This window comes from Falco biarmicus, chromosome 1 (assembly GCF_023638135.1).
Source record: "Falco biarmicus isolate bFalBia1 chromosome 1, bFalBia1.pri, whole genome shotgun sequence".
Classification (NCBI taxonomy): domain Eukaryota; kingdom Metazoa; phylum Chordata; class Aves; order Falconiformes; family Falconidae; genus Falco; species Falco biarmicus.
The window spans coordinates 103,075,346-103,097,893 of NC_079288.1; the positions used below are offsets into that span (position 1 = coordinate 103,075,346).

At 43.7% G+C, this 22,548-nt stretch overlaps 1 protein-coding gene and 1 long non-coding RNA gene across 2 annotated transcripts; one reads left to right on the plus strand and one right to left on the minus strand.

Annotated features, from left to right (window-relative positions):
• Window positions 1-1,923: 1,923 nt before the first annotated feature.
• Window positions 1,924-9,146, plus strand: JCHAIN (joining chain of multimeric IgA and IgM). The gene is made up of 4 exons (XM_056354669.1): window positions 1,924-2,138; window positions 6,094-6,229; window positions 7,127-7,207; window positions 7,679-9,146. The coding sequence occupies exons 1-4, from the start codon at window positions 2,075-2,077 to the stop codon at window positions 7,878-7,880; spliced, it is 483 nt and encodes a 160-aa protein (XP_056210644.1). The 5' UTR covers window positions 1,924-2,074; the 3' UTR covers window positions 7,881-9,146.
• Window positions 9,147-9,292: 146 nt separating this feature from the next.
• On the minus strand, window positions 9,293-14,053 carry LOC130156300 (uncharacterized). The gene is made up of 3 exons (XR_008824372.1): window positions 12,355-14,053; window positions 11,056-11,210; window positions 9,293-10,577 (listed from the first exon to the last, which is right to left on the minus strand). It is a non-coding gene; the product is annotated as an uncharacterized LOC130156300 (long non-coding RNA).
• Between the last annotated feature and the right edge of the window lie 8,495 nt (window positions 14,054-22,548).

Here is a 22,548-nt window from a genome sequence, read left to right on the forward strand (position 1 = left end):
TAGCTGTTGTGCCACCACATGCAGACCAAAGGGACTGTATGTGCGCATGTAGATTTAGCAACCGAAATTCAGATACGCTGAGCATTGGCAGTCAGGGAAAACCACCGAAATCAACAGAATCACACAGCATTTCATTCTGCTCAGTCTCTCCCTTCAGGTTTGAAAATACTCATGGATGCCTCTGCTGGGATGGTACCTGTGCTGTATTTGTATCGGGGCAGTTTGGCAAAACAGACCAGAACTGGCCTCTTCTGTGTGTGCTTTGTTCTGCTGCCTGCATCACACCTTCCTGTGTATTTATAAAAAACCCCGATTTTGTTACAGAAAAAGTGACCGAAACCAATAGTGCTTTAGATAGACACCCCTACCACCTCATGGTTAGCCAGGTTTATTTTTAACCTTCTGCAAGAGATGGGGCACAGGGAACATCTTGCTGCTGCTTCAGAAGAGAGCTCCACATTAAACTCCATTGGCAATGCTTTCTGGGGAGGGGGAAAGGAAAAAAAAACAAATTTTGCCCTCCTGAAGATGGAGCCCTATGGAGAAAGCAAGGTTTGTAAAGAAGAATTATGGCATAACCTGATGCCTTGATAGTCGCTGGGCTTTCACTGCTCATCCCCCATCACCTCCCAGGGGAAACCTTGCCCGTGAGTGCTGCTGATGCAACACAAAAGGTCGTTGCATCATGCAACGTGCCAGATGAGATGTTCGTGCTAGAAGAAGCTCAGGGGATGGATTCTGGGGTCTTTGAACCGCTTTAAGGCTAAGGACCCAGCGAGCAAGGTCTGAAGAAAGGGAAGACAGCCTGTAAAGTGACAGGCTGCCTTTTCAGGAGCTGGGATGCCTGGCAGCATGGCCCCATGACTTTAGCCTCTTGAGAGCCTGGCCAGAGGAACTGACCCTGGGTGAGTCAAGGGTGGCGTGGGCTGTGTGAAAAGCCTGTATCTGGGCTCAGGGTTGCTGCTCTGCTGCATAAGGAAAAGCTGGAGAATGCAGGGAGATTTACCATGGGCTGCTGACATTAATTGAGAGGAACATACGTTGCAGGCAGCAGAAATTCAGGAAACACTGACTCAATAACCCTGGCTAAGAATGGGCCTGCCAGCATCATACTTTGCTCTGTCCCCCATTTTGTCCCTGACGTGGGTGCTTGGAGGCCCTTGCTTGGACTGGGTTTCCCTTAAAAAGCGGCGTTCTCTGTACAAGACATGTACAGATGCTACAGAGACAGCCCTGATCGTGGTTGAGTTACATTGCAACATTTGTTTTTCAGAGTTACACAAGTGATCCCAAATCTGGGACAAAAAAAGAATCCCAGGTACTGGCCAGTGCTCCCCTCCTTCAGGAAAAGTCTGCTTGCCCAGTGCCTCAGAGTTTGCCTGGGACCAGACTCCCGACCTTTCATAACCCACAAATCCCATGCAGTCCTTTTTCCATTCTTAAGGCAAGAAACCTCTGGATGGGGCGAGCAGAGCTGGAGGGTGAGTTCAGCTTCGCCACAGACCTGCTGTTGCTTTACCTCTTTTATCCCTCCCTCATCTTGTCTGCTTTGACTGCAACCTCTTTGGGGGCAGGCTGAGCCCTTAATAGAGGTTTGCACAGAATCTGGTGCAAACAGGATTCTGATCTTGAAGCCTGAAGTGTTTTTATAATACAAGCCAAGCAATCCTTAAGTCTGATTTCTCAAAACTAGGAGCCAGAGCTGTGACCCCTTGGCTGTCTGGACACTTCCTTACCTTACGCTTCTTGCTCCCAGGTGGGAGATGGCAAGACACCCCCTAAATTTTGCACCCCCTTGCACTCAGCAGCTTTAATGCTAACGAAATTGTTCAGCTGAACAGAATAAAAACGCATAGTAGAAGTGCAACCCCCTGCCCCCCTTCACCTCTGAAAGCCAGAGGACTTTTGTGCATTAGACATGCCCGGTTTCAGTCCCCAGCCACAGGTTCCACGGTGTCAGTGCTAGCCCGCTGGGCTGTTTATTTTAGGAAACAAATAGCTGTATCATTTGCACACGCCCTTATAGGCAGACACGGGCTCTTGACTCGCGTTCTTCAAAAGAAGGGAAGGCAAGATGAAGAGCTCTTTGTTGCTGTGCATGGCCTTGGCTGTCTCCTTGGGATTCATCCTTGTGGCAGGTAGGTGGGAAACAGAAAACATGGAAAACTGCTTCAGGTATTGATGAGGGGGATTGTGTGATTGGCTATTCATAATTACAACTGTCAAAAATCAAACCTCAAAGCCTGCTCAGGCAGTCACGCTTCAGTGGTGCTCGCACACCTCAGTGTCTTTCTGCTCCACAGAGCTGTGTGCTTTTTTAATTGCTGCCTTGAGGCTAAAAGCCTGATGACTAGTGGCAAGTTTAAGACTGTGTGATTAGCCTTTTTTGATCAGGTTTCTAAAGCAACAAACCACAAACATGCACGCTTGCTTTTCTGAAGTGCTAAGAAGCTGGCAAGACTCTTACCTGCTAGATTTAAAGGCTTTCAAAACCTCCCTGGTAATCCTGTCATAGGGCTTACTTTTGATTCAACTGTAGTTTATTGTGTAATTACACTGAATTTCTTGGAGGCTCTTGATTTAGGCCGACATGAGACTGTCATCCCAGCACACTCCTCAGTGTGGTTCCCAGGTAGTAAGATACTAATGCCAGATTTTGATACGATGACCTAAAGTCATGCTCAGTCACATGGTGGATCTGGTCCACAGGATTAAATGGATGCTCAAGGATAACCCAACTGCATCCCTGCATTTCCTCCAACTTTTGAAAAGGGTGTCTTATTGCCTACCCAGGCAGGTCCTTGGAATGTACAGCTTGCTCTGAAAAGTGACCAGCTATATAATCTATTAGCTGAAAAGGCAGAAAATGTTGAGAAATACTGTGTCGGTTCACCACAGAGCCCAGTCTGGGTTTCCCCATTCATATGTATGGCTTAAGGTGTAAATATATTGATACACACACACACACACGCATATGTAAGCAGCTTAGAGGGAAGTCCAGGTAGAGGGTTTTTTACATGCAGCTGCAGGAGTGCTGTTTGTATTACTTATGTTGAAATTAATGTATTTTTTGGCTAATTGAGCCCTTTCCTACTTTAATAAAGTAGCCACTTGGACCTGCAGCAGAGTTTGAACAGATATTTTTGGAATGCATTTGCTTCTTTGCTATGCTGCAGCTGGATTCTGTTTGGCTTCACAGTGTATTACAGAATAACACAATATTGGAAGATGAGAAATTTTGTCAAAAAAATATCTGCATGGGTGTTGAGGAGGGAGCGAACACCATATTGCAGTAAATAAGCACCAGAAAATCCAACCTACAGGTATTTAGAAGGGCATTAAGAAATTTTGTATTTAACTACCTTCTCCCCAAAGCAACTTTACCGGGTGACACATGGAAGCATTGCTGATAGAACTATCTTCCTTTGGGGTTTGTAATTATACTTCAAAAAAACCATACGGAGTTCCTGTAACTTTTCTGGTTACTGAATCCAAGAGTGTTACACAAGGGATTAAATCAGGACAGTATTTTTACAGTAGAGTCACACACACCCCCCCTGCATATTCATAAAAGAGTATGTTAATATAATTTTAGGAGATGAATTTAAAGTCTGCTCCCAAAGATTTTTGGGACAACTCCCAAAGCTAATAGGAGCTGACTTGAATAGTGGCTTTGGATTAAGGGCTTAGAAAGAATTGCACACAACATTACATAGAATAGTGACAGACACCAGAGGAAGGTCTACGTGGAGGACAAGAAGCTAGAGACTTTCTGTAAGACAAAAGAAAGGCCAAGACTTAAGGAGGCAGAGACTAAAGAGGCTTTTGTAGTAAGATGTTGCTTCAGAGGGAGATGTTCCTGTTGAGCGATGAGTTGGCAGAGAGGAAGCATGCAGAGCAACAGAGATTGGGATAAGGGGTACAGAGACAAGCACAACGACCATCTCCGTGTGTCAGACACAATTTCGTATTTCTGTCTTGGTGGGGCACGCTGCAGTCAGAAGTGTGACCTGACTTACCCTCTCTGTGCACATTTTGCAGTGGCATTTGTACAGCTAGCCAGTTGGGCTGGGTGCCACCCTGAGAAATGCTGAAAGCCAAGGGCTTTTAGACCAAGGGCTAAAAGGCTCAGTGGGCACACGGTATAGTGGATATGCTCTCTATAGAGAAAGAAACCCATGAGAGCAGTACAAACGTCTCCCACATGCCTGCAGTGGCCTGCTCCACTGCCCAAAGCAAGGGACCAAAGCAGGTTCCTTCCGGATCAAAAAACTCCACAGTGAATCTTCTTCAGAAGGTGTTCTGCTGCCAGTTATCACAGAAACAGCATTTGTAACCGGCAGGTGAATTGTAGGGTCACTCCAAGGCATTTTTTTACGTGGTTTTGGTGTCTTTTTTCATGATTATGAGGCCTGTAAGGATCTCAACAAATAAGCCAGTGGAAAGAAGGCAAATGAGACCAGCATATTGTAAGGGCAGGAAGGAAGGTCCAAGAAGCCTAGGGCAGAAAACCTGGAATGCTCTTTGCATTACATGGTATGGACTAGATAGGTGGGGGCTCTGCCTGTCAGTACTGCAGAGGTCCTGTCCTTGTTTGGTCTTGCAGGCAGCTTCATGTGATGGTTAAGCTGTTGCCAACAGCGGCTAACAGTCAGAAAACTCACAGTCCAGCTCAGAGTCCGTGTGCTGCTCCTGGCTCCCAGCTTTGCTGTTGCTCCCACAGCCTTTGAGCACTATCCCTTTCACCCTATAGCAACAGGGTCTGTTGTTGATCAAACCCAGCAGCTTTGCACATGGATACTAAGAAAAAAACAGATATGAGCTCATGCAGCATGGGTGTCTGCTTCCTTACTGATCCATGTTTGATAACTCAAAGAAATCCAGCTATTAGGACCAACGCTTTTAAGCCAAAGTGAGTCTGAGACTCTCCATAGACAGGATGAACACAGACATTTTTAGCCTATTTCTTCTTTCTCTCCATGATTAAACCAAGCAACAAGAAGAGTAGGTGAGTCCCCAAAACTGAGGTCTAGAGCCCAATAGAAGCTATCCCCATCTTACAGAAATCATGGGCTTTGGTACTTCTAAGCAGGCTGAAGGTGCTGTAGGAAGAGCAATGCTGCAAAGTGACGGCTGTGAATTTGATGTCAGCAGCACTGAGAAATACAGAGGGATGTACAAACAACTACTTAAGAAGGGTATGACTACGTGTGCATATAAAAGCAAGGCTGGCTTGTTGTAGGTGAAGAGAACAGAGGCTCTGGGTTGAGGAAAACCAACTAGCAAAGAACAAGCTATTTCAAATCCATCTACTAAGAAGGCATTGCATGCCACCAGGAACACTCAAGAGAGCCTCTGTGTGGCACATGGGATGTTTCACCCTGTAGTGGCTGAATTTCATATTGAATAGCATGCTAAAAGTGCGGGAGTCACACCCAAGCTGGTTCTTCTCTATTTGAGTAAGAAAATCAGGACTGGAGTTTTCCTTGCGAACCACAGGCATCACAAGTGCCCCTTGCCTTTCAGTGCTAGGTCAGAGGGCTGCCTTCGTGCTGGGTCCTGCAGTGCTTTCTGGCATCTGTTCCCCTGGGGACCTGAAGGGCAATCTACCAGTCAAGGAAAACCGACACATCTGCCACGTTGGCAAGGTCAGAGACATTTATTTAGAGGCCAGATCCAAACTAGTGTTTGGACTGCTAGGACAGTCCTGGTGCATGATAGAGGAATTGTGTAGCCTCCCCCATTAGGGCAAAAGCAGCACTTCAGCTGCCAGGTACAGCTCAAAGCTTGCAAGGGGCCTTTCCTCCCATTTCATGAGAAACCCCTGCGCGCTTGCCTCTCACCAGCCACACAGTGTCCCCAGGTTCATCGTTTTCTCCATGCCAGTCCCATCACATCCACGTAGACTGTGCAGGGAAGGCAGCTGAACTCATCTATGCCAAGAGGCTCATTTGTACCTGTTGCAACCTGGGCTTGAACCGACCCAGATGCCGTAATAGTGCATTTATGGCATTCTCATCACTTGGCTTTCTGCTAGAGGCGGTTTCAAGGTTTTTCTTCTTGACCCTGGGATTTCATATCCTGTGCTTGCAGGTTATCCAGAGGCCTCTGGGGATGATGAGCATGTGCTGGTCAATAATAAGTGTCAGTGTGTGACAGTGACCTCAAAGTTCGTTCCCTCCAAAGAAGATCCTGGTGAAGAAGTCCTGGAAAGAAACATACGCATCCTGTAAGTGAGAGACAAGTATTACACAGAGGTGGTGAGCAGGAGATGAAGTGTTAGAGGAGTTCCCTTTCCTTTCATTGTTTCCCATGTCCTGGCATTGAACTGTTTTTCTCATGGGCTGCTTTCTATGGTATCCTGGAATATTTCCTTTTGCTTCATGTTTTAGTAGCTCACACGAACCTATCTGGTGTTTGTCTCTTCAGGTACAGAAAGCATCTCCATGTTTTAAGTGGTCCAGTAGTAACTTTACAAAACAGGCTGGGGAGGTAGAGTCAATCTAATTAGTCGATCTAATCTGAAACCAAGTTGTGCCCAAGGACTTACTGGACTTAGAAAGCTGATAGCAAGCCTGCTATTTTATAGGCTGGGTAAACTAGTTAATGCCTAAACTATCAGAAACTAATTAATGCCTAAACTGTCAGAACAGGTTAATCCTATGAGGCAGATCTCAGTTCAAGAGTAGGATTTTGTCCTTATTATTCACACAAATCTTAGAGGGGTGTGTGTGTCTCTTGGAAACATGGACCAAGTTCAGGCTCAGAGCTGCAGGAGTTCTGGTAGAGCTCACAACAGGAGAAATGCTAATTAAACATCCCTGTCTGTGTCTTGCAAGTCTCTCAGGCATCTGTCAGCTCCAAGTTTAAAGAAAAAAAAAGTATTATCAGCACTGTCACCTTTAAAGTGGCACTTTTAGAAATTGCTGCAGTCCTCTTGTGGGCAGTTGTTGCCTTTGAGGGCACAGAGGGGCCAAGACCTGCTGTTCCTGGGCTTGGCTAGGGAGAAGGGTGGGAATGGAAACAACCTGAAGAACAAGATGAGAGCTGAGAGCTGTTCACAGCAGGGTAGTCCCCTGCTTAATGAGCAGTTTTCAGAAGAGCGATTCTCTTCCTTCCTTTACAGAGTTCCCCTGCGGGCTCGAGAGAACATCTCTGACCCCATGTCCCCACTCAGAACCACTTTTGTCTACCGCATGACCGAACTGTGAGTAATTTTATTTACTAAGTTCATTTCCTAAGACTTAAACTCCCCTGCAGCGTTGCCCACAGCTGCTCAAAAACATGCTTGAAGGCCAGTAGAGAAGATGAGGCAGGGTCACAGAGGAAAGTTTTCCCATGGACCCCAGCTTTCATACTCTGTTGCAAGCCAAGAAATTGTTATTTACGTGATTAATTCACATTAAAAAGTCTCATATTTACAGGGAAGGATTCATTCTGACCCCTGTTCATCTCAAATGTCTTAAGCAGCAGCAAATTACACATTGCCTGCTTAACCCTCCCCTTGCCAATAGCAGTCTGACAACACTCCAAGCATTTGGCTGGGCATCCCTGTATAAAAGCTAGAAAGGCCACAGCACTCATCTAGCTTCATCTGCAGATAGCAAGGAAGATTTGGGTTTCACCAGGGATATCTTACAACTCTTGTAACACTTGTTCTATTCTCCATCTCTTCCAGCTGCAAAAAATGCGACCCCGTAGAAGTTGAGCTGGGTGGTGAGATTTACAAGGCCCAGCAAAGCACCTCCTGCAATGAACCTGAAACCTGCTACACCTACAACAGGGACAAGTGCTACACCACAACCTTCCCATTCTCCTACCACGGGGAGGTGAAAAAAGTTCAAGCAGTTCTGACGCCGGCATCCTGCTATGCTGATTAGCTCAATCCACTGCTGTACTAATGCCTTGTTGTGCTCAGTGTTCCTGTCAAAAAATGCATGTATAGAACCACAGTACCTGGACAACAGTGTCCAAACTATCAGCTCCCAGAGTAATGCCAGCTTGCCTCTTTGTATTGTTTACAACATCAGACTTAGTGCCATCTCCCAAGAGCAGCTCCTGGTTGTCGTAGACTCTGTTCTCAGATCCCCAGCATGTACCTGCAGCGCCATTATTGTATGCCTCAGAAGTTGCCACCATATAGACCAGATCCTCAGCAGATATAAATCAGTAATTCCCTTCAGCCAAGGGAACTACACTGATTTACAACACTGGGGAACCTGTCTTTTTGACAGTCTTCCATCGGTCTTCATCTGACCAAGGCTGCCGCAGACATCAGCAGGAATGTCCGTGTACTTCCCTCCCTGAGCAATGTAAAGCAAACCTCTGCGCAACCTTTATACAAGACCTTTTGATTACATTAGCAGGATTTGTGCCATTAGTAGAAGGCTGTTGTACAATCATATTTGAGAGAGGAGATGAGGGATGAGACTGAGAAATCCGATTTCAAAATTAGTTTACAATTGGGCATTCTAGACCCTTCTAAGCACTTAGACAATTGCAAGCTTCTAGTTTTCATGCACATTTAGAGAAGATCAAAAGATGCCGCTACCCTGAAGTGTTTTTCAAAGTTGCCAGGACCTCAGCTGTGTCAGGAATAGTAAACTCTTCTAGAATGCGTTAGGTATTTCACTTTCCATGCTTATTTACTGATATTGCTGCCTTCTTCCACCCCTGCTCCCAGTTCAATTGATGAAAAAAATATCAAGTTGGCTCAGATTTCTTTTCTTGTTCCTCATTTTGCATTCAAAGCTTCAAGAAATTCTATGAAGGTGAATCAATTGCTAGAGGAGCACCCTAGTTAGAGATTCATTCCTTCTTTCACACCAGCAGTCTTTTTCTTTATACAAGAAACCTCTCACCAAATAAAGGCGCTGATTCTGTATTTCACCTTGCATTTAAACGCATTCCACTTGGTATTGCCCACAGAGACATCATGTATGTGAGGGCTTAAGGCATCCAGCATTACATTTGGGATGGCTGGTATGTTTCTCACTGTTGTCAGAAGTTGATTCTAAAGCCTTAGGCTGTCCTGAGAAGTCCTTATCTGCCTTCACACGTAATTGGAATCATAAAAACAGCAAACCCCTTATTCCCATAATTGTAGCTTTTTTAGTGAAACATTGAATAAACTTTTTTCTGCAGCAGTCTGTGTGTTATATTCTGGTTCACTGAGAACTCATAAGAAAAAGCCAAGTCTATAATTATATTCTTTCCTCCTCCACGGTGAAGTAAGAAGCTCTCCCTAAATAACTGCTGATACTTACAGGCAAAGCCTCCTGAGATACTGGGATAGAAATATTATGATGCGCTTGCAGAAACTGTGACAGATTGAGGCTGAACTGGTTTATGGTTTTAGGATCAGCTCTGCATCGCTCAGCTCCTTCAGGGCCCTGTGAGTCAGTGCAGAATCGAATTCTAAAAATCCAAACACGCTTAAATCGCTCTTGAAATTGCAGTCCTCAGATCAGAATTTTACCTCACCACTGAAAAAAGTGCCTTTAACACAGGTATGTCAGGGCTAGGCATTCATATGCAAGGTGTCTGTCCTAAAGACAAATCAGTCTTGTGGGGGCCGAATTTTGAAGAGCCAAAGAGTAAAGAGGATCGATGTATATCTTATTCTAATGTTACATTGGAGCTATGGAAAATGAATTTGGAAAAAGATTGTTTTTCCCCCTTTCCTTCATGGAAAAAGATAGCCAATTCAAAGAAATGTGGAATGCAAAGGGAGGCAAAAGGAATCCTGCCATGCGCTGACATGGCCAGGAGTATTTCAGTGGTTAGGTACTAAGCTCACTGAAACTTGTCTCAAAGACATTTTCATCTTCAAAGCCCTGGTGTTCACCAGCCTGGGAGTGCTGTGGTGTTAAAAGTCCGCGGGTCACGGCGAGGCTGCATTTCATCCACCAGCACAGCTTTCCAGGTTACAGCCACAGGAACGTGCCGGTCCTTGGGGCTCTGGAACCACATGCCTAAATATGAAGTTTCCACATTTTTTTGTACATCCTGTTGTAGAGACAACAGAAAATCCACATTTACTGACAACTGATTGGAAATCACCCTGCAGCACATCTTGGGAGCCTAGCAATGCCAGCACAACAGCCTACCCGTGAGAAGCATTCAGGAAAAATAAATTCAAAGCACAGACTGTTTCCCAAGCAGCCGTGAACAAATACTTCCTTAGGTTACCTTGGGTAAAGCAAACAGCCACTGTGAAACAAGAAAAAAAGTGTTCAGCAAACTCCCCATGTGCTATTCAGCTTTATAATAAAGCAGGATTCATTCCCCCCATCTGTTCTGAGGAGAAGCCTTCGCTGACAGCCCTGCCCACCCCTCGGTGCTGGATTGTGTTAGCCAGGTTTTAAATGATAACTGAAAGTGACACAGCAAGTTAAATCAGACTCTGGATCCTTACCTGAAAGACCAGGATGAAATCGGAGCGAGAGAGGTCTGTGTATCCCTGAAAGTGTACGGGGGAGGGCCTGGGACCTTCCAGCCAGGAGGAGAGGTGCTGCTGGACAAGAGAAATTCCCCTGGCTGGGAGCTGTTAGATGAGCTGACAAAACCATGTCCTGCTGTGAAAGATCACATTTCTCAGACTGGGCAGCCACTACTTCCAAGTGGGATTTTTTGGCAAGTCCTGATGCTGGGGGTAAGACTGCCTCCCTTGATGTGAGCTCCCCTTTCATTCTCTAAGTGAGTGGGGGGACAAAGCTTCCCACTTGGGCTTGCAACGCTTTCCTACCAGCTCCACTTATCTTGCCTTAGCCAATTCAACCTGTAAACTCCCCACTGGCGAGGCTGTCTCCTGATGGGTTTGTATCACTTAAAACTAATCCTGACTGGTCTCTGAACAGGCAGTGGGGTATCAATTTATTTGTCAGTATCATTGAGGAAGGCAAAGGAACCTATCTTTTAATGAAAACTACTCCCATGACAGATTGATGTAAATTTTAATTAAGTGCCTAAATCCCTTTTTCCACTCATGTCATCACAGAGGAGGGGACATTCAGAGCCATTTATGTTGCTGTCTTTGTCTCGCCCTGTACTCACTGTGCTTGTGCCTTGGATGCTGTTGCTTTGCTTTTGACGTCCTCCTGACGATCCAGCACCTCCCAAAAGAGTTGGTTCTGTTCAGAGTCATTGTAGCCAGCCTTGCCTTTCAAAAGCATTTCAGGATCCAGGACACCAGCAACTTGTCTCAAGACCTGCAAGCCAAGCAAAAAGACAGCCTGTGTTCAAAAATAACCTCACTGGAGGAAATCTGCTTGGAGGCTGTGTCAGGGACTGCCCAACATGCAAGTCTCCTTAGGGTGCTACCAGTTAAGGAAGTTCATAGTCCAGAAGCCTCATTTTATAGACCTTTTTCCAAAAAATCTTTAAAGCATCAATTGCAACTCAGGCTGCTCGCTAGATCTGTGAAACATGCTGAAATTCTAGTCTCTGCCATCTTCCATGGCAATCTGCTGTACTGCAAAGTTTTCCTTCAGCTGCTTTTAAGTTTCCTTCCTTGCAGTACAGTCCCTTGTTTCATGATCCCCTTGCCCCAGTACTAGCAGCCAGGGGTCAGGGAGAGCTCTGCACTCTGAATTCTAAGGCTTCTCCCAATGAACCCATCTATAATCTTATTGCGCCCAAGCCTTAGGTGAATATATCCCCTTAGACAAAGCTAAACAATACTAAGGCACTTCACCCAGGGGTCCCCATCTTCTGTAGCATGAAGCCTGGCCCTTCCAAAAGTCTCACAGCTCTCCCCTGTTCCTTTTGAGAATTACTAGGAGCAAAAAGCTCAATTTTGCCACTGCATTTGGTCACTATCCTCCAGCTGCAACATCCAAACAAGCACATTCCCGAAGCTCCCAGCCACACGATAGACAAGGACCTGCTGGCTTTTGCTTGCATGAAGCAGAGAAAGTTGAAGAACTGGAGACTGGGAAAAGAGAGATTATTCTGTAAACAGGCTGAGAAATAAAGGTAATGAGATATACTCTTGCTATCTCGGACATATGCCTCACATCAATTCTGATTAGATTTTCTTCCTGTGCTATAATGTCCATTTGTATCAATGCCTGTTGATCGCTTAGCAGATAACTCATTTTCTGTAATCTGTTGATGGCAGGCACTAGGTTCCTCAAGTAGCCCGTTTGTAATATTGTTACACAATTAACTTGCTAGTAATTCGGACCCACTGTCTAAGTTACCTTGAATATTATTTGCCTTGGTTTTTTCTTTGGAAAGAAACAGAAGCCGCTGTGGGTTTTTTTAATTGATAATAGTAGCTGCACACGAGGTTAGTTTCCTGCTCCAGCTCTCTGAAGAAACAGTGTTTAACCAGGATTACAAAATCATTACCTTTGGGGAGATACTTTTTTCCAAGCGTGTGTAGAGCGCTGGTGCAGAGAGCACTCAATCTGTGCAACGTAGTCCCTCCTGGCTTGCTGCAGTGGGCTGAGCCTGGGCAGTCAGACCTCTGTTTTGGCCTGCTGCTTCTTTTTCTTCCGTGGAACTGCAGACAAAGATCTCAGTGTGCTGTTGTGAAGGGTAATTGAGACAGGCCGCTTTCTACCAGTCATGTTATCAGGTGAAGGAGGAAAGCCATCTCTGAAGTCATCTAGACCTTTTTTCAGGAATAGCCAGTGCTGACCATTAAGGGAGCCTAAGAACCTCAGTCTGCTTTCTTGGAAGTCCTTATAAGACATTTTCTCCCTTCTGTAAGCAAATTACATTAAGCAGAGCTGAAAGGCTGTATTCTAATGAAAGAGACTGGAGTACATTTAGACTGCAAGTGGATATTCAATTCCAAGCATGTTTACCCATGCTGGCCAACAGTTTGCTGCTACTCAGCTTTTGGGAAAAGCTTATAAAACACTGAATTATTCTGTGGGAAGGACACCCACCAAACTCCACCATTTCCAGCTCACAGAAAATCCTGGAATTTCAAAAAATTGTTTTTAAATAAAAAACTGATCATGTTCTAGAGCTTCTGTTTCCAGACATACTTATTTTATACATATGTATATTGCTTCAATGACACAAAAATATTTTAAAGCTCTACTTTCAGGATGGCCATTCCTTCTCATTTCAGTAGACTACAACTTTTCCAGGTTTCAGCCACTTCACATTTCATTTCTGGCCTACTTAATTAGTTTGATGTTTCCAGCAAAATGGCTTTGGCAGTTTCAGAGAATGACTTGAGTCAGTAGCTGAACCAACAACCTTCCTTTTCCAGAGCTGGCAGATACAGTGTCTAACCTGCTGCTGCCAAGGTGGCTTAGGCTGTGCAGGGGACACAGGTAGGAGGGTAGCCATGGCGTGGCCATGGAGCAGGCAAACTGGTATGAGAGACCCTCTGACTGTTTGCTGAAAAGGTCCGAGGCTGAGTTAACCCACAGTGACGTATCTCCAATCACTATCTATCTGAGGAACTCCACAAGCACAGTAACAAGAGTGATTTAGTTATGAAACCCATTTAAATCCTCTTTGACCTGCAGGGGTTAAATACAAGACAAGAAAGTAGTGACTTAATACTTACTGTCTTCACCAGAACAACATTGTCTATGCTATGGGAAGGTAAAGGCTCTTGCTACAAAGCTAATGGCAAAACCAAGATAGGCATCACTATACCCCTGCCATCCTGCATTTTGCATATACCAGGTATTAATGGAGAAACACATGTGTTGACCCTACTTCAGTTTTACTATTTCACACTAAATATATTCTCACCCTAGTTTGCTCTGTTTCACTCGTTCTTTGGACGCTAGCAGGGCATTTCTTTTTTCTGCCAAAATACTTCAGCAGCTGGGAAGTCTGTCTATTTACAGTGAGTGCTGAGGTGCTGCTACAAAGCCACACACAAGCTAGTTCATGTCCCTCTCTAGCAATACAAAGCCAGATCCAGGGCCGTTCAGCTGCACAGCACAGGCAGACAGGTTTCCACAGACGCTCCAGGTCCAAGTGCTAAGTAGAGCCTCTGAATCCTGCTGCAGAGACCACCACAACAGCCAGCTCAGCGGGAGCAGCCAGGCCTGGGAAAGGCAGTGCATGCACGCTCGTTGCTCACTCTTTGCCCTTTCCTCTGCACTCATTTATATCCAAGCAGCAAGGCCCCAGACACTGTGGAGCCATCTGGTCAGGGCTTTATCTGTTTACATACAAATGTGAGCTAGTACTAGTTCTGTTGACCACTACAGCCCTGGCAATACCTTGGCCTTTGATACATCCCCTGATGTATACAAAGGTTCTGGATACACAGCACAAGTTCTTGGATGCTCAGGTGAACTCTATGGCTCCTTGTCTGCAAGACTGAAATCCCCACCCACTTTTCTCACCTTTTAAATGATTTTACAGTCATAAATACCTTTAACTTGGCAGACTTCCTCTTCTGAATATCCCCTCCAGAGCTTGGAGCAGCTGCCTGACTCGAGACACAGAGACCAGACAAACTCAAGAAGTCTTCTGTTGCTTCAGCCCCATCTGCCCATGTTCTGATGTGCTATTACTTGCTCCTGACTTGCTCTCACATCCACAGAATTCACTTCTTCCACATTGATTTCATGGTTTAAGCTGTACATGGTACTACCAGGTCAGACTGCTCACCATGCTTGGGTAGTTAGTTCCTTTTTCACCTCTGTTGGCTTAAATGGTCAAGCAACAACTGACGGATATTTTAAATTGCTACTTTCAGTCCCTCAGCAGTACAGTCCTCACTTGCTAAAGCATAACATAGATGAATAGCTTAAGAAGTTTGCTTTAGAGAGGATCAATGTACTTGCAATATCAAATACTGCAATATCAGTACTTGTAATATCACATATTTTATAGAGTTACTCAGGAATTGCTTAATGCAGACGTAAAATATGTTCTGAGAAGGTATTATTAAGAGCTAAGAAGGTATACATAAGTACATACCTGATAATTTACAGCTCTGATAGTGAAGATACCTTAGGGGGAAAAATATCATCTTATTCTGCATTAACTGATGTATAAAAGTTACCTCCATGGCAATCTGCAAGATTTCCAGAAAATCTGAAAACCCCAAAAATTTGCAAGAAAATCTGCGGAAGCTAACACCTCAGCAGTGGTACTGCAGATGAGGAAGGCACTATTTTTAGGTCCCTACTGGCATAATACTCTAAGCATGTTTGCAGTTGGTTGGTGTGGAAACCAGAGTCACACGTCTTTATCTGCCTAGAGCAAGGGCTTTCTTCACACACAGAAACAAGCAGAGAACTCCTGGGGACTGTGGAGGAAGATACTGAAATTAAAGCAGAATTTAATTTTGCTACAACTTATATCCTTATCTTTTCAACACCACCAGCACTTTGGCTGCACAACCAAAGTCTTTGCTGCTGCTGCTGAAAGAGGATGCAATACACTGTTCAACGTGCCTTTACTAAGTGTTCTTTAATGTTGCTCTCCAAGTAAAATATAAGAAGCAAACATAGGTCAGGCCTGGTGTTATCTCTTAACTTCTTGTGGGTTTGAATGATGTCACAGACTGCTAGATTAAGTCAAAAGGAATTACTTGGGACAACCAGAGTACACCAGAGTAGCTCTCCCTCAAAGTTTGTGGAATACATTATGCTAATGCTTCATCTGGTTCTCATTGCACTGCTGAAGCATATCGGATAATTATGCGCACACTGGAAGCTCAAATGAAAAAGTTTACACAGGTGGTATCTGTCATGAATGAGTGGTTTAGGTCACGTAAAGAATCACCGTCAAAGGTATTAGCAAAACAGTTTTAACAGGAATTTGTAGGAGTGCGACTTCAAAGTTCAGTAGCAAGGTTCACTCTATTACTTATTACATAGCTAAACCACACAAAGAAGAATCAAAATTAAAATTAAGCTGGAAAGATTTATACAGCAACTAAACCCATGAAAGGATAAGGGAGAGCCTCCCGCTGAGTCACAAGGTTCAGAATGGACCTCCTTGCTTTCTAAACACTTAACAGAGCTTAGGTGCAACGAGATCCAATCTTAGTTTCATACTTGGTCAACAGTTTAAATCTAAAGGGTGTCTAAGGTTTGCTCACAGATTAAGGCTGATCATAGGATTTTAGCAGCACTTCATCATTGACTAATTTATGATTTACAAAGTGAATCAAACAGGATTTTCTACTATTACACCACTAACTCAACTATGGATCTGAAATGGTAATACTTACACTATACTTACTATAAGCTACCTAAATCTATTCACATACACGCACACAGGCACAAAGGAATCGAAGGAGAGAAAGAAAAAAAAAAGTACAAAGGTATACCTGTTAAAAGTTCCCCTCGAGTTCAGCGAAATACTTGTGTCAAATGCCTTTGCATTTCTCAGGAGGTGAAGGGTTGAGCCTTGAGGAGCAGGAAAATCAGCCCAGGCCTGGTCATCAGCTTTTGGCAACGGTCCCCCTAGTACGGCAAACTTGGGAGCTCGGGAGCTCCGAGAGCATCCCGCTCAGAGGGAGATGCTGTTTGCAGCTCACTGCGGTCCCAGAGAGCTGAAAGGGCCTCACTTAGGACCAGTGTTTATAGGATCAGAGATGATTTGCTTTAGTCAATGGTAATTTTCCATCCTGGCCGCAACTCAAGTTGCTAATTACTGGAATTTTTCAAAATTCCAGTGACAGCAGTACCGTACCACTCGGATCCAGGCGAAAAATATTCCCAGGCTTGCTAAGGGACGTTATGGTTCGGATGAGGAATGCTCCAAGGCTGGCAGGTGCTGTTATGGTTCAGAAAAGGGAAGTTTCTGGTACAGTCAGTGCAGTTTCTCACCTCAGCTGTGCAAGGGCTGTTGGTATGGTCAAGGGACGCTTAACTGCCCAACTCATTACACAGAGACTAAAGCCTAATGGGCATTCCTGAGGGCGCAGGGTGGCCCAGGGGAGGGGGCGAGATGCACCACCATAGTATCCCAATACCTGTAGGGGCTGATACTCTTTCTGGCATCAAAATGCGTTTGTGCAGTGTGTCATGAAAGCCCTGCCTCAGTTTTACTTTCTTCCATGCTGTCCTGGACAATAAGAAAACTGTTCAAATCAAACTCAGCAGCACTTCGAAGTAGCTCAACTCAGCCTTAGGGCGTTACTTCTTCAGTCATACGGGAAAGAATGAGCAGCCACTGAAGGAAAAGGAATGATTTTGAGGCAATCTGCTTTAAGGTGAGCCCCAACCTCAAATACTGAAGCACTAGCACACCGGAGCTGACTATATTGCTAGTCTGACAGCATGTCAGGCACTAAGGTGTCTCTGTCTTGGGGTGAAAACCAGTGAAGGCAAAGCCAAAGTGTAACCCAAATGACTTTCCCCCCAAAGCTGCAAGGGTGGAGCAATTACAAACAAGTCTAAAAAGCAAGTCTGTGAGAAAGTGTAAATGGTTAACCCTTAGATAACCAAATGATTAGTTTGGCCTCAAGAGACTAGATAAAGCAGAGTGTGTTTGTCATATTATGTATATATACACACGTGCAGGGAGTTAATGTATGTATTTACTGAGTAGGTGAGAGAAGCAATGACTCAGTTCTCAGTAGTGAAATCCCAGCACGCCAGGTCCCAGTTAAATTCATATACTTACACATAGCTATATACATCTAGTTAGATATACTTAAATATTTCTCTTGCCTACTCAGTTAATACAAGATTACTTCATGCAGAGCAGGACAGTTACCCTGGATGAGACAGGAGAGTTACCTTCAAATACAGCAGAACCCCATGGCTTAGAGACTCGGGTCCCACTTTCTTTGCCTAAGCATGGCAATCTAATGCTTGCAAAGATGCTTCACAGGGCCAGCAGACACACAACAGGGACCAGGGGAGCTCTGTGCCACCCTGCCCTGGCTGCTGCGCACCAGATGGGACACCCTGAGATAGTCTGGCTGAATTAAGCTCTTGTCCTACCACTCCTTTCTTGATTTCAGACAGGAAATTCTTGCTTTATGGGATGTTTACAGAGGTATTGTGCAAATCTGTAATAAAGAAATAACTTGACTCTGTGTGTCAACTGGTTCTTGCACACCAGGTGAACAATTCCACTTTTTTGGACAGCAAAACCAGACAGGATTTACAATTCCCTGCAACAGCTGAAGGCCAGGAATTTACACAGAGTTTACATGTGATGTTAGCCACCAAATACACTATATAAATGTATATTCATATATACATGAATATATAGACATTCTGAAAACTCAAACCTCCACAACTCTTGATGGGATAGAAGAAGACTGACTGCAGCAAGGTAAGCTATATTTTTCTTCTTTTCTAGTTGTTGCAGTTCAGTACAGACATGCTTTTCTCAAATCCATCTATGGGCTCACAGGCCCTGCTCCTTGCAAAAGGAGCCATGCAGCTTAAGAGCTTCTTTGAAGCAAAAACCCCAGAACAAACATTCCTTTTGTAAAATGAAATAAATGAAGAGATAACCCCTGACCTAGATAACATGGTAAATTAAGAGAGAAATCTAGGTCTGGGCAAAACAGAACCAATAACTGCTCATCCCCGAATTCCTAACTTGTAATCACATGAAATTTTACTCCATCCATGAACACTGCAACCCCAAATGCTGCATAATTCATTAAAGAAGGGAGTAAGAAGTAATTTGCAGAGAAACAACTTAGTGCCCTGATAGCAAGCCAGGCAACATCTTTCCTTCTTTGCTTTAGTTTCTAATGGAATATAACTTCCTGATTTACCACAAGAGAAAACGCTGTTTGAAGTTGAAGTGTTTTGGGATTTTTTTGGGGGGGAGACACTTACCCCCTACAACAACTATGCACAGTAAGAAAAACCATTCAAAATGTTATCACTGAAATTATTTTTGTAACTTTTTATATTTTAAGGAAAATATTTTAAAATAAAGATAAAAAAACCCAAAGTTGTTCTCATGATCCCAGTAACAGCTACATTCATGTTTAGGAGCTTTACATAAAAATAAAGTATTTTTTTTTAAAAAAAACAGTTCACCTTGTATTAAATACAAGCCACAAAAGCACTTTAGCTCATAATCCTCAGAAAGAAAAGCTAAAGCTTAATAAATAAATGTACAATTCAGAAAATAAAACAAGCTGAACTTTTCACACTCTAGCATAACCATTAGTGGTTCTTTCAGCATAATTCCCTATCACATGAATTAAAAAATCTATATCACAGCAAATATATATTAAACTCCATAAATTCCTCACAAAAAAAACCACAGAATGTAAAACTAATACTTCTTTCCTTAAGAGAAACAATTTTACTAGAAAAAAAAAACCAACAAAAAACACCAACAAGCAAGAGGAAATAGGTTTTCACCACTGAATTTAAGCATTCCTAGCTTGATTAGCTCATGCAAATCAAACCAATGAGTATGCAGGATGGAAAAGGCTTAGGTGATAAATGCTCATTGAGGGCACATTGCTAGAGAAGTGCTTTTTTATTATTATTTTAAAGTAATCAAAATAATAGATTTTTTTTTCTATTTCATAAAAATGAACAGTTTTCTTAAATTATGCTTTATTTTATACTGACTGAAAATCAATGTAAGTACATAGAATGGATTTTTGGATGCTTTCTATTATTGTGAAATGAATGAAAAAATAAAATTTTATAACAATTTAACTTCTCTATTTACTTAATAAAAATTCTTATAGAAGGCATGTAAAGCTATTTCTCATTGAAGACACTAATAAAAATTTTGTTAGGTGCTTGAGAATAGATGTTTATTAAAATCAAAAGCAATTGAATTATAAAAAAAAAGTTTTTCAAGCAAGATGCTTTTTAGTAATGGTAAGTCTATGTATTGGTTTCCAACTACAAAACTTACAGGTTTCTTTTTTGAGTTTCCGTAATCCTGTAGAGAGCTATTGCCTCTGTAGAAACACAAGTTACAATACTGTTTCTACAGAGATATTGGGGGGGAAAACTTTATCCTGTGAATGTTTTAAGATGATCTGGGTGAAGATGGCTTCTTGCATTGCTGTTTTTAACAATGTGATAGCTTATTCAAAGAACTATATTTCAGTCAGTGAGAGACTTATTCCTGTGTTAGGGAAGCTTAGCCTTAAGTTCACCTGTTCTTCTGACTGTTAATTTAAAGAACCACCTGTGCAGTTCTACTTTGCTTTTGCAAAAATTTAATCCATGATATATGAGTTAAGAGTGCTGAGATGGGGATTCACCAGTGGAAGTGCAGGATCAAGTGAGTTATTTTATTCCAGTGCTCTGCTGAAGCTCTCAATAGAGCAAAGGTGCCTGAAAGAAGCTAAACACATGCAGATGCTAATGAAGAAACTAATTAATAAACAGTAAGGTCAATATATAAAGTACTAAAGCATTTTTTTGTGGTAGCAGAAAGCTTGCTTTTGTTCTAGTGAGGTCATAACAGCCCAGGTACAGGTCTGCTCTTATCTGTGCAGTCATTTCAGGCTCGAACTGAAGGAAAAAAAAAATCTTGGCAGCTGTGCAAGCGTGTGAGGGACAATGTATTCTTTATCCTCTAATTAGCATTATTCAGGTATGGCATAACCTGCTGTCCTGGCTTAGATTGTCCCTTTTGAAATCAGCTCTATCAAAGTGTTTGGGAAGAAGAACAGGTGGCAGAAAACAGATTATTTTTCCTTACCTCTAGAGGATTAAGCTCCTAGATCCTCAGGTTCTAGACGTTGCCAGACAGGGACATCTGCATGCAGCAGCAGCAGGCAGCCATGAAAAGGAAGGTATTCATGGAGGGTTTGCTGGCACCTTGCTGGTTAAGCTGCTATCCACTGCTACCAGTGCCATTCATCCAGGCCCTCAGGCTGTGCTCTAGCAAGTGTCTCTGTACTTGATATAAGCGATAACATGTGAATTCCTCTATAAATGGGCATGGAAAAGATAGGATTCGATTTCTATTATGTATTGTTTCTTTGCTAGAACTTGGTGGGTGAGTGAGCGAACAGAACTGTTGGACTACCATTGCAGGTTTACAGCGTTCCTGCCAGCAACAATCGAGCGTGGCTTTCCCCATCAGCTCTGTGTACCTTCTGCCTGAACGCCGAAGCTGTGCTCCATTCGCAGCACCAGGGCTCTGCTGGTGCCTGCAATGTCAGCCGTGCCTAACAGGCAGAGCACGCCTTGGCAGGCACTGTGCGTGGATATGCTTCCTATGCAGAAGCCAAACTGTTTAGGAAAGCCAGACCTGACCTGAAAGAGTAGCTTCAGGTTGCTGCTGGCAACAGGTTAGCAAATATGTGCTTAGGTGGTTACAGCTGCTGTGACGTTCTTGCTATCATAATGAAAAGCTTTTTAGTGGGGAAAGTCTTGGCTCACTTGAGAAGTAATATTAATAATTTTGGACCCCTAACAATGCTTTGTTTAATCCTTAGTTGTATTTTGATACTCATTATCTGGCTGTATGTAAGACTAATTATTGGACAGAAGTTATTTAGTAGTAATTTATGCTATAGAAAATAATAATGTAAATCTTCTTTCTACAGTGTAAATAAGCTGTTACCTAAAGGAAAGATAATAAGCTATTCAATTGAAGAGCTAAGCCTTCTATTGCCTCATTTTAAAGGTAAACTAATAAAAGACACTGAACTAGAAAATCATTTAGTCCTTGAGGCTTCACACTTAATGCCAACCATTTCTATACACTCATCATTTGAGATATATTGTGAAATTGTTTCCCTGAAAACAGGAGGGGGAGGGAGTATGGCTTCTAGAGAGCTTTAAACCCTGTCCTCCTTTCCCCTGTGCCAAGGGCCCGAGGAAAATAACCGGCAGCTGTCAATTAGGTGGTGAACAGCGGCGAAGGAGAAGGAGTGCAAGTGTAAACTAGTAGTATTCAACTGCTCTCTTTCTTAGAGCAAGGGTGGCTGAGTGTTTTTGCCTGTGTGTTACGGGTCAGGCAGATGAAGGGTGAAAGGCGGGGTCTGTGGGGGATCAGCAGCACTTGGTAACACAACTGAATTTTTAGCTGTTTCTCATGTTGCTCTGTGATTGATTAAACTCAGCAGGGTGTGTAGCTCTCATCAGCTGTCCTTGATGTCATGTCATGGTCCTCGTGCATGCTGCTTAGGCTGCATCGGGTGAAACACTGCAGTGCTGTAAAGCACTGGGGTGGGGAACTGGGGGCGATGGGGTTCTTCGCTTTGCACACTTGGGTCTCGGCAGCTTGTCAATGGTGTGTGTTTGTGGTATGTGTCATGTGTTAAGGGCCAGATCCAATTCCTCAGCACTGCTGCAGAGCTGATGGCAGCACTTAAGTGTTTAAAAGCAGACTTTTCCCCACCACATTAGGATATGCGATCCAGCCAGGGCGACGGCAGGGTCAACTGCGCTGCAGTGACGCGATACAAGTGATCGGAAATCCATCAGAGAACTGCCGAGGAGGAAGCTACGTGCGATAAATTGGACTCGTATCGTATGTAACTTTGACGCGGTTGCCCGAAGCTTCTGTCGGGAGGAAGAGATAGTAGCAAGAACCTGTTGTTCTGGCTCCTTTCCGGTTCTGGCGGCAGGGAAAAAACAACGGCGAGCGCCCCGTAGGGGTACTGGGGGGGAGGACGTGGCGCTCGCAGGAGTTTGTCCCTTG